General features: G+C 42.9%; 2 protein-coding genes across 3 annotated transcripts in view; one reads left to right on the top strand and one right to left on the bottom strand.

Annotated features, from left to right (window-relative positions):
- Positions 1-17144, bottom strand: part of LOC137375375 (very long-chain specific acyl-CoA dehydrogenase, mitochondrial-like) — a 106906-nt gene that overhangs the window by 81363 nt on the left and 8399 nt on the right. The gene's annotated exons all lie outside the window — the stretch shown is intronic.
- LOC137375374 (leucine-rich alpha-2-glycoprotein-like) lies at positions 197-4240 on the top strand. The gene is made up of 2 exons (XM_068042462.1): positions 197-347; positions 3138-4240. The coding sequence occupies exon 2, from the start codon at positions 3143-3145 to the stop codon at positions 4157-4159; it is 1017 nt and encodes a 338-aa protein (XP_067898563.1). The 5' UTR covers positions 197-347; positions 3138-3142; the 3' UTR covers positions 4160-4240.

Genomic DNA, 17144 nt, shown 5'->3' with positions numbered 1-17144 from the left:
ATAACAGCCAAGTACAAGTGAAGAAATAGCATACAACACTTCTGTAAAAGAGTTCTGCATGTTCTGTACAAATTAGTTATTGCTCAGCTAACTAATGTTGCATGAAAGAGCCATTGACCAACATGGTACCGACCTGAGCAATGTTCCCAGTTCCAGTGATTGCGTAACTTCTCTTAAAATTTCACCAGTTCCAGTATTCCAGCCTCACTTCCTTTGATAGGAACAGACAGACAGCTGCTTGTGTTGGCAAACAGCAATTGTGGAACCACATAAAATACATCTCCACATTAATTGCTCTTCACAAAGCCGACAGAACACAGTTATTTCAGAATCGGCTCAACAGTAAGGTAGGAATGTACTAATAGTATTGGCTGTGTGGGCTGTCTCCAGTCTCTCTCCCTTCCTCTCTTTCTCTTACTAGCAATCTGCCTGGATCTGTGTGGGGATTAATTTACTCTGGGATATGTTTGAATGAATGTTGTGGAGGATTTTGGATGTGCATGCTGGCGATTACCGTCAGCAGAAAATTGCCTAAAAGAGGTCTTCAAGATTCAATGGGAAAAGATGGTCCCAAAATGAAATTCAGTTTAAAGTACACATACAATATATAGTTCAGCTGTGGAACTGAACACTGGGATGTAGTTAGGAAGCAAAGCTGGTTAAAACCATAAAGCTTCTAACTCCCAGTTATTTTCCTACCCGGTCACTGAAGGGTATAATAAAGATTCAAATTAATGGCCAGGTGTTTTATGTTAATTAGGAACAATGATGCTAAAACGTTAATTATTAAATGTGTAGGTCCAGAATAAAAAATGACAGCTGTCACCTACTGTCTAGGTGCAATTGCTTAAAAAAAGCCAATAACTGCTACATTCTTACATAGGTCTAACCCAGCTCTGCTGAGGAGAAAATTCCAGCTACAGGGTAAAATACTTCAACAATACTTTACTGGGTGGTGCAGTGTAAAGAACGATTATTTAGTAATTATGAATGAACTAGCTTCCAAATTTGAAAAGTGGAAACAGCAGTGATCACTGCCGTTCTGTGGTGGTTAACATATACATCGAACAATTTATGAGCCATGTAACTATATTAACAGGCACTGCACATACAGGTAGGGATCAACGTGCAAAAATAACAGTAAGAAATGTGCTCTCTTCCAACTATTACAGCCAACATTACAATGTATAAGGTTGCACACAGTTCAATAACCTTTTGTATAATGTCTGAGATTCTGACTTGGACAAGTCTCAAATAATAGATTGTTCCTACTGTTTAATGGAGTAGTGCTTTGGCTCAGTTATTGGCATCCTGGAATGACTACTGAGGTTGACTCCCAGAATCTGGCTGTGGCTGTTTGTCTCTCTTTCCTGCTGCCAGGCTGCTCTCAGGGTACTGTTTCTTCTTCCCATGCACTTCCAATTCTTTGTGGGATTTCACTTTCTGCAGCCTCTCTTTTTGATGCAGTCAAAAGATCATTTTTCCATTTATTATCCAGCCTCACTGGAGCAGGATAATGGGATCCTATGGAAGGGTTCAGTTGGTTTCAATAGAGAATAATGGAGACCTGATAAAAGAGTTGCAGGTTATGATCTAATCAAGGGATTCGAGAGGGATAGATAGAAAATAATAAATGTAATGCTTTATTGGGAGTGAGCTGCAATCTAATTGATAGGTTCAGATGGTTTGCGTGTAAATTGCTACATAGCTAAGCTTAAGTTATAGGCTGTAATTTTTAAATTTTGTTAGGCTCCACTCCAACAATTGAGTGTCACTCAACAAGAACACAGATCAGAAAACTGGGTACAAAGATCAGTTTGCCCATTTCACAAAAATCCTGATTTTCTAATAAACTGTCCTGAATCAGGGATTCTGGCCTTGGTGCTTGGTTGTCCAATTATGCTCCTACATGCAAGCCTTCCAACATTCCCAGCATGGGACCTCACAAAATGTAACCTCTAATTGAGAAAGTCATATGGCATCACAACATGTGACAGTGAAGCTTGTACTGCTGACAACTCTCATCTGAATCCCTGCACCAGATTAGGGTCAAGCTCAGCAAGTTTTCCAGCCAGTTCCAGTAATCATGTCATCATCAGCACATTTTGTTTAAGCAAAAACATTTTCTGGAAATAATTAACTGAAATATGTTAAAAAGAAACAAAAGAATACAAATCTTAATGAAAATCCTTTGTAACCATTTTAAATGATGTTATCCACTCGAAAATGGATGCGCAGAAATTTCCTTCAATTAAATATTGGGAAGACTGAAGCCATTATTTTCAGTCCCCGCTCCAAACTCGATACCCTAGCTACCGACTCTCTCTCTCCCTGGCAACCATCTGAGTCTAAACCAGTCTGTTCACAACCTTGGCATAATATCTGAGCCTGAGATGAGCTTCCAACCACAAACTTGTGTCATCACTAAGACTGCCTATTTCCACCTCTGCAACATTACCCGACTTCGCTCAGTCTCAGCTCATCTGCTACTGAAACTCTCATTCATGCCTTTGTTACCTTTAGACATAACTATTCCAATGCACTTCTGTCTGGTCTCCCACATTCTACCCTCCGTAAACATAAAGTCATCCAAAACTCGGCTGCCCGTATCTTAACTCGCAGCAAGTACCATTCTCTATCACCCCTGTTGTCACTGACCTACATTGGCTCCCAGTCAAGCAACGTCTTGATTTTAAAATTCTACTCCTTGTTTACAAACCACACCGTGGCTTTGCCCTTCCCTCTCTTTGCAATCTCCTCCAGCCTCACAACCCTCCAAGATATCTGCGCTCATCTAATTCTGGCCTCTTGAACAGTTCCAATTTTAATCATTCCACCATTCGTTGCTGTTCCTTCAGTTGCCTAGGCCCGAAGCTCTGGAATTCCCTCCCTACGCCTCTCTAGTTATCTACCTTGCTTTCCTCCTTTAAGGCACTCCTTACAACCTACCTCTTTGACCAAGCTTTAGGTCATCTGACCTGATACCTCCTTGTATGGCTCAGTGTCATAATTTGTTTTATAATGCTCCTTGGGTTTTATTACGTTAAAGGCACAATACAAATAAGGTTTTGTTGTTTTTATTGTTGTAAGACAGTCATAAATTAGAATCTTTTTCTCATGTTCCTCATAAATTTCAGATCAAATGGATGCCATCAAGATTACTGCAGTACTGTTCCTGAGCTATATTTGCTTTTCATCTTCTGTGAACATTTGCCCTGAACACTGCACTTGCTACTTCTCTAACAATATCACGTCTGTGATTTGTGTTTCGGTTGAATCTCTTCATGAAGTACCAGTAAACATTCCGCCCAGTGCAACAACCATATCGTTAGAATTCACCAACATTACCACGCTAAAAGAAAAGGATTTTGCTCGACTTTTCCAACTTCAAGAACTTAATCTTGCAAGCAACATGTTGACAAACATCTCTTCAGGTGTATTAAAGGATCTTCATCAGCTGAGAACTCTGGATTTAACCAACAATTTCATGAAAACATTCCCACCAGATTTATTTACCACCTCTCATAATCTAACCTCACTTGTTTTACAGGGAAACAAATTGCAGACAGTAAATCCTTTATGGTTTTATCATCTTCACAGTCTTGAATGGCTGGATTTATCAAACAATATGTTGAAATCCTTACCTCCCAGTTCATTTCAAAATCTGACCAATTTGATAACTCTTGATCTTTCCAGTAATAAACTTGAAAAATTATCAGTTGATTTATTTAACAAATTGCCTAAGCTGGATAGGTTAAATCTGGGAGATAATCAGTTGTACATCATTCTCCCTGGTACCTTTGACTATATGATTAACTTAAAATATTTGTTTCTTAATGGGAATAAAATTGGGAGGATTCCAGTGGGGCTGTTTAATAAATTACTGAAGCTAGACACAATGGATCTTTCAGATAACAACTTAGAGTCGCTTCCTCCAGGAGTGTTCGATGAACTCCTGCAAATTGGGGCAAAATGGCAACAGGGTTTAGATCTCTCACTGAATCCATGGGTTTGCAATTGTGGCCTGAAATATCTGTGGCACTGGCTGACAGTGAATTCTGAAAAAGTGTACTCATTCAACACAACAGTTTGTGCCAAACCTGAAACAGTCAGTGGGAAACAGATTGGAACATTGGATGAAGTGGAGCTAATGTGTTAAAGCAATTACTTCTAAATCACTTTGTATCAGATTGCAATTTGTATGAATCCATTCAAGAAAATAAAGATAAAGATTAATGTTCCCCTTTGTCTCTGGCACCAAATATTTGAATAATCTTTGAATGGGTGAACTGGTAGCACAATACAGCTGACAAATGTTGGGCCAAAAATAGTGATGGAACATGGATCCATATTCTATGATTACACGAATGGTGAGTTCTTAATCTCTGTGATGTTCTTGGGACTGGAATAAGGTTTAGCCAGGTTTGGTAGAAGATATGTGAGACAGAGACTGCAGGCTGTTGAACATAATGGAATCTTCTTTATTCTATTTTACTCTTACTTTCCCTTTGCTAGCATGTGTGTTCGACAGCAGCCTCTACAGTACACAATGCACAATGCAATTGCAATTGCAAATCATGGCAACACTACATCCCTCCCCTTCTTAGTAAATTAGAGTCAAAGCATGTTTCAATGGTTTGTTTCTAAAAATGTAAAGAATAAACTTAAATAGTTCACTTCATAACATAGTCATTTAAGTATGGTGGATGTTTTCTCTCACGAGTAGGATATCATCTGACATCAGACATAATCTCATTTGACTCATGTTCTTCATCTGAAGTGTCGATGTTGGAATCGCTTTACAGTGGTGTTTTCAGTGCTTTGAAGAATAACGCATTTCCTGTAATGATTTGTGAACTGCACTTTTAGCAGTGATTATGGATCCTTTTGTGTTCATCACAACAAAGGGTTGGATGTTGTTATAGCCTGGTGGGTGATGGCGTGGCTTGTTCCCATTGTTCCCCTCCCAACTGACCATAACAAGTGTTTTTGTTCCTAGGGTTTTAACACCTTGTGTTTTATTTGTCAAATAAACAGACAGTGACAGATTTTCTTGTAGGTTTACAACAGAAGATTAACAATTTATTGAACATGCGATAGACAGGACTAAGCAATCCCACATCCAATGGCCCATATTTAAGCTCTGCAGTTCTGTCACATCCAGTTGTGAATGGTGGTGGACAACTAACAGGACAAAGAGGCTCCACAAATATCCCCATCCTCTCATGGGGGAGCCCAACACATTAGTGCAAAAGACAAGGCTGAAGCACTTGCATCCATCTTCAGCCAGAAGTGCCGAGTGGAAGATCCATCTCGGCCTCCTCTTGAGGGCCCCAGAATCACAGATGCCAGTTTTCAGTCAATCTGATTCACTCCACGTGATGTCAAGAGACAGCTGAGGGCATTGGATATTGCAAAAGATATGAGCCCTGACTATAGTACTGAATTCCGGCAATAGTACTGAAAACTTGTGCTCCAGAACTAGTCGCGCCCCTAGCCAAGCTGTTCCATTACAGCTACAACACTGACATCTACCCAGCAATGTGGAAAATTGTCCAGGTATTTCCTGTGCTCAAAAAGCAGGATAAATCCAACCTGGCTAATTACCACCCAATCCGTCTACTCTTGATCATCAGCAAAGTGATAGAAGGGGTCGTCAACAGTGCTATCAAGTGGCACTTGCTCAGCAATAACCTGCTCACTGACACTCAGTTTGGGTTGTGCCAGGGCCACTCAGCTCCTGACCTCATTAAAGCCTTGATCCATAAATGGATAAAAGAGTTGAACTCAAGAGGTGAGGTGAGAGTGACTGCTCTTGACATCAAGGCAGCATTTGACAGAGTATGGCATCAAACAGCCCTAGAAAAACTGGAGTCAATGGATATCAGAGGGAAAACTCTCTACTGGTTGGAGTCGTACCTAGCAGAAAGCAAGATGGTTGTGGTTGTTGGGGTCAATCATCTCAGTTCCAGGACATCACTGCAGGAGTTCCTCAGTGTAGTGTCCTTGGCCCAACCATCTTCAGCTGCTTCATCAGTGACCTTCCCTCAATCATAATATCAGAAATGGGGATGTTTGATGATGATTGCACAATGTTTCGCATCATTCGTAGCTCCTCAGATACTGAAGCAGCTCATGTCCAGATGCAGCAAGATCTGGACAACATTCAGGTATGGGCTGATAAGTGGCAAGTAATATTCACGCCACACAAGTACCAGGCAATGACCATCTCCAACAAGAGAGAATCTAATTATCTCCCCTCAATGTTCAATGGCATTACCATTGCTGAATCCCCCACTATCAACATCCTGTGGATTACCATTGAGCAGAAACTGAACTGGACCAGCCACATAAATGCTGTGGGTGCAACAGCAGGTCAGAGGCTATGAATTCTGCAGCAAGTAACTCACCTCCTGTCTCCTCAATGCCTGTCCTCCACCTACGTAAGGCATAAGTCAGAAATGCGATGGAATACTCTCCACTTGCCTGAATGGGTGCAGCTCTAACAACACTTAAGAAGTTCGACACCAGCCAGGACAAAGCAGCTGCTTGATTGGCACCCCATCCACCATCTTCAGCATTCACTCCCCCTCACCACTGATGCACACTGGCAGCAGTGTATACCATCTACAAGATGCACTGCAGCAACTCACCACGCCTCCTTTGACAGCACCTTCCAAACCCGCGACCTCTACTGCCTAGAAGGACAAGGGCAGCAGATGTATGGGAACACCATTACCTGCAAGTTCCCCTCCAAGCCATACACTATCCTGACTTGGAATTATTTCACCGTTCCTTCACTGTCGCTGGGTTAAAATCCTGGTGCTCCCTTCCTAACAGCACTGTTGATGTACCTACACCCCAAGGACTGCAGCGGTTCAAGAAGTCATCTCACGACCACCTTCTCAAGGGAAATTAAGGATGGGAAATAAATGCTGGCCTAGACAGTGATGCCCACATCCCATGAATGAATAAAAAGTAATATTTATTCCTGAAATGGCAGCAACTGCACCCATGCACGCATTGACTCACATATACGTGCACACACAAGAATAGATAGAGAGGAAAAAGGTAAGTGGTTCAAAGAGAGGTTGGTGTTCAAGTTTATGGTAAACCTGTTGAATCTTCTCAGAGCACAGTTTCTCTTTTAAAGTTGCAGGCCTGTGTGTTTGTAGTTTTCTGGTGGTTAAGTGTTAAGACTGGAGGCGGTGGTCACTTTCAATTCACTGCTGCACCAAGTTGAAGTGTACAATTTGCAGCAGGGCTCTGTTATTGTTTTTTGCTGGGTTTCCTTTCACAACTCTTGGCTGGACTGCTTTTCTGTGATGTTTTTGTGATCTCTCTCTCTCTCACTTTCCAGAAAGTAACCTCTTAAGGTAAAAAATCCCTCACATTAGCCTCTGTTAGGAGATGCATGGCCACCTCCCTGTTGTGCTCACACAATGGACCAGGTGTGGCTACAAACCTTCTTTGTTTCAGAAGAACCCATTCAATTCAGGAATGGCTCTTGATAGTTTCAGGATGGGTGTAATTGACACCTCCTAGCCTGGAATGTATCCTTTTGTCCTTAAAAGACAGTGAGACAATTTGAATATACAGGTCAAGGCAGCCAACCTTCAGTAGCCATTTTGCAGCATATTGTCCACTTTTTAAAGAAAAAGTCAATTTTTTATAGCTCATCAATTTGGTTCTGTATTTTCATCACTGCACTACTCGTGACCATGTCAATGTCATAAAGGGTTGTTTGTTTTCCAACATGACTATCATGTTTCACAAGTATATCTCCTGGCTTTAGCAGTGTAGCTCTAAATTTCATGATTCACTCTGCATTTACCTTCATTTGATCCTCTGTTCTCAATCACATTTGCATACATGTTGATCATTAGCTTTGTGGGGTTGCTCAGGTAGACATATGTGCATAGGATGTGCAAAGGTGAGTGTAGCTGGATGTTTTCCAGTAGTCGAGTGAAGAGTCACTCTTTAAGTATGAAGAAAGTGATATAGCTCTTGCTTCCATGACTTGTTCTCAGCTGTAGCATACGTATCACTTTTTTCAAAGTTTTCATAAATCTTTTGACTTCTCCAGTAGCTCTTGGCCAATTGGGTGTGATTTTCCTATGAGTGACCAGCTGGTAGTTAGCAAATTTGCTGAACTCATCACTGTTGAGTGGGGGTCCATTGGCACTTCTTACCATTTGAGGGATTCCAAACAAGACAAAGATCTGGTCAGCTTTGGGATGACTGCTTTCGTTGAAGTTGAAAGAACTAATTCCACAATTGTGAATCTGCTGTAGTCATCAGTGACAACAAGCAGGTGTTCACCTGTGGGCAAATCTGTGAAATCAATGCTAACGTCAATCCATGCTCCTGGAGGTAGTTCAGACATCTTGAGAGGATCATGAAGATTTGACATTATGGTTGCTTGACATGGCAAACACTGATTGATTTTGTGCTCTACCAGGTGGTCAATTCCTGGGAACTATACCTTTTCGCGAAGGAGTTGTTTGGTCTTGACTATTCCTTGGTGTTCTTCATCTGCTATATCGACAACACATTCCTTCAATGAGTGTGGAATGAAAATACAGTTGTTGCGTAATATGAGATCAGATGTTGTTGTAATGGTGAGCTCATTTCGAACATTGTGAAGACCTTGTAGTGTGTGAATGATTTTGTTTGTTGACGCTTTCTCGATCACACCTTTCCATTTTCATGATTCCATAGCTTTCATACACAATTGTAAAATCTCACCTTGTTTTGTTGTTGCTTTGATGTCAGCTAGTTTTAATGACATTAGCACCGCATTTATGCTGACAAAGTTAAGATGTTGTTCAGCAACCTTTTCCTCACAACTAGTAGGACCAATTGTTGGAAACGAATGTCGTGAAAGGTAGTCTGCTGGGTTGAGCTTGCCTGGCTGATACTCAACATGGAACTTGTACTCTCGTAATTTGAGTATCCAATGTTCTACTAGAGTGGGTGGTTCGCAATGTGGATTCAACATCATGAAAAGGTCTTCTGCATGTGGGACTTCTTTCCTTTCTGTCTCAACCTGCTTTTCTGACATTTGCAACAGGACTGGTGAAAGAGAGCAGATGATGAATTGAGCTTTCAAGCGGCTATTTCCCATATTACTCTAGTGCACTGATATGCAAAAGGTGGCTTTTAGCATAATGCAGCCCCTGCATTTCTTTGATCAGGCCTGCAAAACTCTGCTGATTTCTCCCTTCTTTGCACTTGTGCACAAAGGCAACTCCAGCACCTTCAAACTACTTAAAATTCCCAGGCCTGGAGGACTGGAAAAAGTTGCTTCATGATTAGTAGAACTCCATGCTGCATCTTCTTCTGCTGCACATTGGATCATCCTTGTCCATTTAAAGCCTCACCATTAAAATGACCCTTTTTGCTTCAGTAATAGTCCTTGTGTAGAAAGTTGTTAATATGTTTTCCCAATTTGAGAGTGAGCAACAAGTGATTCATATTATTGGTGCCTGAAGAGTTTCATTCCACAGTTCCATGCCACCATTTTTTAATATATGCCATTTGGATAGCACATTGAATGTAGAAAAAAATTTCCTACAATACTTCACAGTTGTATTCAGACAAAACTAGAAACAGTAACAGAGAAAAAGAGTGACCAAATGATTGGCCAAAGAGGTACATTTTAAGGAAGGGTTTAAAGGAGGAGAGGAAGATAGAGGGGTTTATGGAAGGAACTCCAGGGTGTGGGACATAAATAACTGAAGGCACAGCCATCAATAATAGATCAAAGAAAGGGAGGGTGCACAAATTAAGTATCCCAACAAATCGGCAAGAAATGTTTTTAAATCCTTGATTTTGTCAAATCCTGTTTCACTGGTCAATGTATTATACAGTAAAATATCTTCTGGTACTTGCCAATCAATTTACTAAGACTCTCATATTGATTGTTGTTATTGTACCTTCAGCACTCTCTGTCTGATACCAAGCAATTCACCTCCAGTCAATCAATGTCAATGAAGGCATTTGTCCATTTGAAGGGATGAAAGTGATCAAGACTAATAATTTACAAAAGTATTTTTTTTTTAAAACTGTGTTCCAGATTATTTCCTGGGGCTTTTGTCATTCTAGAAAATATGTGAAATCGAAACCAAAATTGTCATATGTGCAGTGCGTCATTTATATCCAATGTTTCTCTTTGTGCGTAATATTCACTGGATGGTAATATGGTTGAACTGACACAACTTTTTGTTACTTTAAAAAAGTTACAAATTCCTGTTAGAAGTGAGGGCTTCTTTAACCAGATTCATTTCTCTCTACCTTATCCTTTTTAGTTATTTTTTAGGATGCAGAATGATTCATTGACGCTGACTTTTTTGCTGAATTTTGAAACTATACAAAGTATTTAAATAGAGTACAAACATAAACAGTAAACATGGATTTCAGACCTGGACGTGTATAAAATAACATGGTGTCATGCACAGAAGGAGCCATGATGAAATAAAGAATGAAATGGAAGAATTATGAATTTAAAAAGTCAACTGTTAAAACCGCAAGAACATGGACACTCAGACCACAGTCAAAATGGAGTAGCAGCCATGTGACTCCTGTACTGGAAATCAACAAACCTGTCTACAAGAATGGAACTCGTTAACCTCATCTGAAATAGCTCTGGGGAGAACTCCTTTGAAATTGAAAAAAGCACTATTGCATATTAATGACTCATCAACATAAATAAACTAACAAAGGATTCTGGAGACAGACGGACTCACAGCCCAAACCAAAATTGAATAGGTGTGAAATAGCACCAATATAATAGAATGGTCCCTATTCAGACATCAATCGATAGCACATGGTCTCCACATCCTGGCCAATTGTGTGGTCAAACCAAGGGACTGGGCCAAGTGTCTCCGAACGGAAACGCTAATGTGATGAATTTTTACCTTAAAAAGGTAATCTTCTGGAGAGAGAGGGGGAGATCAAGTCAACACCTTCAGAAAGCAGTCCAACTAGGGACTGTGAAAGAGATCCAGCCAAGCAAAGAAGAAGCCCTGCCGCTAATGCTACACTTCAACTTGCAGCAGCAGAGAACTTAAACTGACCACCACCTCTAGTCTGAAGCTTTAACCACCAGAAAATCTACACCTCAACAAGTTCAAGACACCCAGGCCTGCACCCTTAAAAGAGACTGTCCTCCTGAGAAAATTCAACAGGTTTACCGCAAACCACGAACACTTACCTCACTTTGAACTTTAAAGTACTTACCCTTTTTCTCTCTATTTATTCTTGTGTATGTGTGTGGGGGTGAATGTGTCCATGGATGAGGTTGTGATCATTTCAAGAATTGTATAAAAATAGTTATTTTTTTTAAGCTACGAGAAAACCTGTCATTTGTCTGTTTATTTGACCCGAAAGACACTCAGGGACGAACACAACATTTTAACAAAACACGAGTGCAGTCAGTTCGGAGTTGAATAGTGGGAACCAGCCACACTCCTTTCCACCTGTCCGTAACATGCTTTGAGTACACAATATGACCCAAGTAGATACAAAACCTAAATGTTACAGATACGGATCAAGAATTACGGAGATGTGGATCAATCCTTGTGGGCAGCATCAATTGATGTTGATTGGGGTCAAACAAACACGAGCAGAGATGCCTATTTCTGAAAAATAATCCACTTTTAACCATGGCCCTCGAGGGTCCACTCTAGAGCCACGTCTTACCACTTGTAGCTAGTATGCTGCCACAGCATATCATTCTCTATTTCTAATTGTATCCTAACCTTTTATAACAACAGTAGATCGTAATGGCCCACTGTTATTAGTCAAAGATCACATATAAAAATTAATTGGAAATCTGAGATGGATCCATGGACATTCATCCATTCTGGAATATTTGGAGCTGTTGAATGAGAAAGGGCATATGGTTTATGCTTACCAGCAAATATTGTTCATGTTTACTTGAACTGGGGGACAAACTGAATGAACCTCTTGGAAACCTTGACCACATACATCCGGCAATCATGAAGACAAACAGGTTATGGATAACAGTTTGCTTTTATAAGGTGCCTTTAACATAAAATCCTCCCTGGACAACTCACAGTTAGCCATTGAGAAAATGAATGCTGAGCCAGGATTTAAAGATTAGGAGGGGTGCCAATGGCTTGGTCATAGAGATAGGTTTCAATGAGGCTTTAAAAAAAAAGGAAGGCAGAGCAGTTCTTTCTTTCTTTGGCCTCCTTATCTCGAGAGACAATGGATAAGCGCCTGGAGGTGGTCAGTGGTGTGTGGAGCAGCGCCTGGAGTGGCTATAAAGGCCAATTCTAGAGTGACAGGCTCTTCCACAGGTGCTGCAGAGAAATTTGTTTGTCGGGGCTGTTGCACAGTTGGCTCTCCCCTTGCGCTTCTGTCTTTTTTCCTGCCAACTGCTAAGTCTCTTCGACTCGCCACACTTTAGCCCCGCCTTTAAGGCTGCCCGCCAGCTCTGGCGAACGCTGGCAACTGACTCCCACGACTTGTGATCATTGTCACAGGACTTCATGTCGCGTTTGCAGACGTCTTTAAAGCGGAGACATGGACGGCCGGTGGGTCTGATACCAGTGGCGAGCTCGCTGTACAATGTGTCTTTGGGGATCCTGCCATCTTCCATGCGGCTCACATGGCCAAGCCATCTCAAGCGCCGCTGACTCAGTAGTGTGTATAAGCTGGGGATGTTGGCCGCCTCGAGGACTTCTGTGTTGGAGATGTGGTCCTGCCACCTGATAGCAGGTATTCTCCGGAGGCAGCGAAGATGGAATGAATTGAGACGTCGCTCTTGGCTGACCTATGTTGTCCAGGCCTCGCTGCCATAGAGCAAGGTACTGAGGACACAGGCTTGATACACTCGGACTTTTGTGTTCCGTGTCAGTGCGTCATTTTCCCACACTCTCTTGGCCAGTCTGGACATAGCAGTGGAAGCCTTTCCCATGCGCTTGTTGATTTCTGCATCTAGAGACAGGTTACTGGTGATAGTTGAGCCTAGGTAGGTGAACTCTTGAACCACTTCCAGAGTGTGGTCGCCAATATTGATGGATGGAGCATTTCTGACGTCCTGTCCCATGATGTTCGTTTTCTTGAGGCTGATGGTCAGGCCAAATTCGTTGCAGGCAGCCGCAAACCTGTCGATGAGACTCTGCAGACACTCTTCAGTGTGAGATGTTAAAGCAGCATCGTCAGCAAAGAGGAGTTCCCTGATGAGGACTTTCCGTACTTAGGACTTCGCTCTTAGACGGTCAAGGTTGAACAACCTGCCCCCTGATCTTGTGTGGAGGAAAATTCCTTCTTCTGAGGATCTGAACGCATGTGAGAGCAGCAGGGAGAAAAAAATCCCAAAAAGTGTGGGTGCGAGAACACAGCCCTGTTTCACGCCACTCAGGATAGAAAAGGGGTCTGATGAGGTGCCGCTATGTTGAAGTGTGCCTTTCATATTGTCATGGAATGAGGTGATGATACTTAGTAGCTTTGGTGGACATCCAATCTTTTCTACTAGTCTGAAGAGACCACGTCTGCTGATGAGGTCAAAGGCTTTGGTGAGATCAATGAAAGCAATGTAGAGGGGCATCTGTTGTTCGCGGCATTTCTCCTGTATCTGACGAAGGGAGAACAGCATGTCAACGGTCGATTTCTCTGCTCGAAAGCCACACTGTGCCTCAGGGTAGACGCGCTCGGCCAGCTTCTGGAGCCTGTTTAAAGCGACTCGAGCAAAGACTTTCCCCACTATGCTGAGCAGGGAGATTCCACGGTAGTTCTTGCAGTCACCGCGGTCACCTTTGTTTTTATAGAGGGTGATGATATTGGCATCGCGCATATCCTGAGGTATTGCTCCCTCGTCCCAGCACAGGCAAAGCAGTTCATGTAATGCTGAGAGTATAGCAGGCTTGGCACTCTTGATTATTTCAGGGGTAATGCTGTCCTTCCCAGGGGCTTTTCCGCTGGCTAGAGAATCAATGGCATCACTGTACGTCCAGCTCATCCATGACTGGTAGAGGCTGGGCTGCATTGAGGGCAGTCTCAGTGACAACATTCTTCCTGGACTACAGTTCTAGGTAGTGCTCAACCTCGCGGTCCATTTGCTTGCGTTGGTCAGTGATTATGTCCCCTGATTTAGATTTGAGGGGGGTGATCTTCTTGATGGTTGGCCCAAGAGCTCTCTTAATGCCATCATACATTCCTCTGATGTTTCCGGTGTCTGAGGCCAGCTGAATATGACTGCATAGGTGTTGCCAGTAGTCATTTGCGCAGCGCCTGGCTGTTCTTTGTGCAGTTCTTCTGGCTGCTTTAAGTGCTACGGATGTTATTCCGCTGGGGGCTTTCTTGTAGTTCAACAGTGCAATGCGCTTAGCGGCTATGACATGTTCCGGCTCTTCAGTATGAGATTGAAACCAGTCTGCATTTCTCTTTGCACGTTTGCCGCAGGTGGTCAAAACTGACTCATGGATGGCGTCTCTGATGTGAGCCCACTTGGTCTCAGCATCCCCTGTGGGAGTGTTTTGAAGGGCTGTTACAAGTGAATTTAGAAATTTTTGTAACAGCTGTGGATGAGAAATTCTGCTCGTGTTGATGCGCAGGTGGCCCTTCTGCTTGGAATGATGCAACCTCTTTGGTCTGAGTCTAACCTTGCTGCATGCCAGGGAGTGGTCGGTGTCGCAGTCCACACTGTGGAAGCTGCGTGTGATTTGAACACTGTTTAAGGAGGCTCGCCTTGTGACAATGAGGTCTAGCTGGTGCCAACGACACGATCTTGGGTGCCTCCATGAAACCTGGTGACAGGGTTTCGTGTGAAAGAATGAGTTGGTGATGCAGAGGTTATGATAGGTACACAACTCAAGCAGTCTCTGCCCATTCTCATTCATCCTTCCAACGCCATAGCTCCCAAGGCAGGAGGGCCATGAGTCATGGTCGGCCCCAACACTGGCATTAAAGTCCCCCAGCATCAACAGGTGTTCAGTATTGGGGATGCTACTAATGATATTATGGAGTTCCTCGTAGAACTGGTCTTTAGCTTCATGTGGGAAGCAGAGTGTTGGAGCATAGATGCTGAGTAGGTGTACTGGACCAGAGGTGGTGAGCAGTCGGATGGACAGTATTTGTTCCGAGCCATTTGAGGGAGGCTCTATCATGCTGAGCAAGGCGTTTCTGATGGTGAAGCCCACTCCATGCTGTCTTGGTTCTTCAGGATCCCTGCCCTGCCAGAAGAAGGTGTAGTCATGCTCTGCTAGAGATCCACTCGCGGGGAGGCGTGTCTCCTGAAGTGCTGCAATGTCCACATTGAGTCTACTGAGCTCGTTGTTAATGATGGCGGTCTTCCGAGAATCGTTGATTTGTGTAAGGTCTTCCGACAGGCCAGGACACATAGTTCTGACGTTAAAGCTTGCAAAGCGAAGGGCTGGTACCTTCTTTCCTTTTTTCATGTTGTTTGGTGCAGTGTTGCAGTCCACTTTTCGGGCAATGACCCTGAGCTCCAAGCACCCATTGAAGCAGGTGGACTGTGGTGGGACAGAACCTTATTGACCGGGGGGTGCCTGGTTTGAGGCGGGCAGTAGCTGTCCAGTGAGGTGCGATGACCTTTCCCACCAACAAAGGCAACCCGTGGCGCCCAATCTCTACGCCAATTTAGCTGGACTTATAACCCGTAACTGCTGCCTTCCGTGTTGTTTCAGTCGCTGTGAGGCGACTATGGAGTGACCTCTCCATGGTGCATGCCTGGGCGAATGTATGGAGGTTGAGAGTTGCCCAAGCGTCAAAACCCCCCTCTCGGCCTTTCTGGTGGGGTCCAAAGGAGTGCAGAGCACGACGTTTGGCACCGGTATGACTGCAGGAACTGCCGGAAACATGCCAAAAGTGACACATGACCGCCTACGGGGTTCTGCTCCAGATTTTCTGTTAGGGTTTACTCCCTTAGCCTTGGTCTCTCCCGAGACGCCCACAAGGCAGTGGGGTTAATAAGACAGTTAATAAGCAGAATTCAGCCCACAAGGCAGTGGGGTTAATAAGACAGTTAATAAGCAGAATTCAAAGAAAGTAAGGCCCAATATTGCAAGATAAAAGTAAACAGGGAGAAAATGCAACCAGAGCAAAACAAAACAACCAGCCACAAAACCCTTTTGAGTTGCTATAAGTCTTTAATGGCAGAATGCCCACTCTCTGCAAATGACCAAACCTGGAAATGCAGTTTCACTGGGATAGGTCCAGGAAAGTGCACTCCACTTCCTGTGTGCTTGGAAGCAGGCCACAGAGAGAATTCAGCCCTCATAAGTGTCATTTCCACAGAGTAGGGTGCATAAACAATAGCAGTGGTGGGGGTCGGTGAGGGGGAGAGGAAATTGTGATTCACCAATTTTAGCGGTAAGAATTCAGCAGGAGGCCTCCAACCCCATTTTCCGCAATACTCCTTATCTGTATCACCCATTTTCGGTTGGGAATGTGAAGGAAAACCCTGCTATTCTCCCAACCTTGGTGGCATCCTACTTTCTGAGTGTCGTTGCTTCACTTACGTTTCTCAATTTTAAAAAATTCCTCCTGAAAATGACGAATTAAATAAAAATTAATTTATGGTAAAATAAAACTAGACTCAATGTACAGGAGAAAGAGAACATTAGATTCACATAAAATAAAGCACTTGCGTAATAAATCATCAAGTGCAAATGCTGTCACTTGGTGGTTTATTTTGTGTAAACTGCCAGGCCTTGACAATTATCATCGATGAACTTCACTGTGAACCTTGATCTAACATCAGCAAATATAGTACACCCAATTTGCAGACAGATGGATCTGTGTTTATCCTGTTCAAGGCAACAGTACCAAAACAAGTTAAGATAAGCCTTAAAGTGCAAGCTAACCTTCACCTTGTACATATTAGTCATCAACATGCAGATATCCCCCTTCAATCAAGCACTCCTTTTTGCCGTTTATTAACTGTCTCATGCTATTGGTAGCAAGGGACCATTGTCCACTTGCTTGAAGCCAATTCATACCTAGAAGGACCTTCAACATAGATTAAAAATATATAAATTGTGGACCATTTAAATGTAATGGTTTCACTGCAACATGAAGTTTTCAGTTTGGTTGTTGCAGAAGCATCAAAGATGATCTGATCTGGAAAGTCTGCTCAATCTCCGTCACATTGG

Source organism: Heterodontus francisci, chromosome 11, assembly GCF_036365525.1.
Source record: "Heterodontus francisci isolate sHetFra1 chromosome 11, sHetFra1.hap1, whole genome shotgun sequence".
NCBI classification, from domain to species: Eukaryota; Metazoa; Chordata; class Chondrichthyes; order Heterodontiformes; family Heterodontidae; genus Heterodontus; species Heterodontus francisci.
Note: the sequence above shows the minus strand (reverse complement) of the source record. Positions and strands in the feature narration are given on the sequence as shown.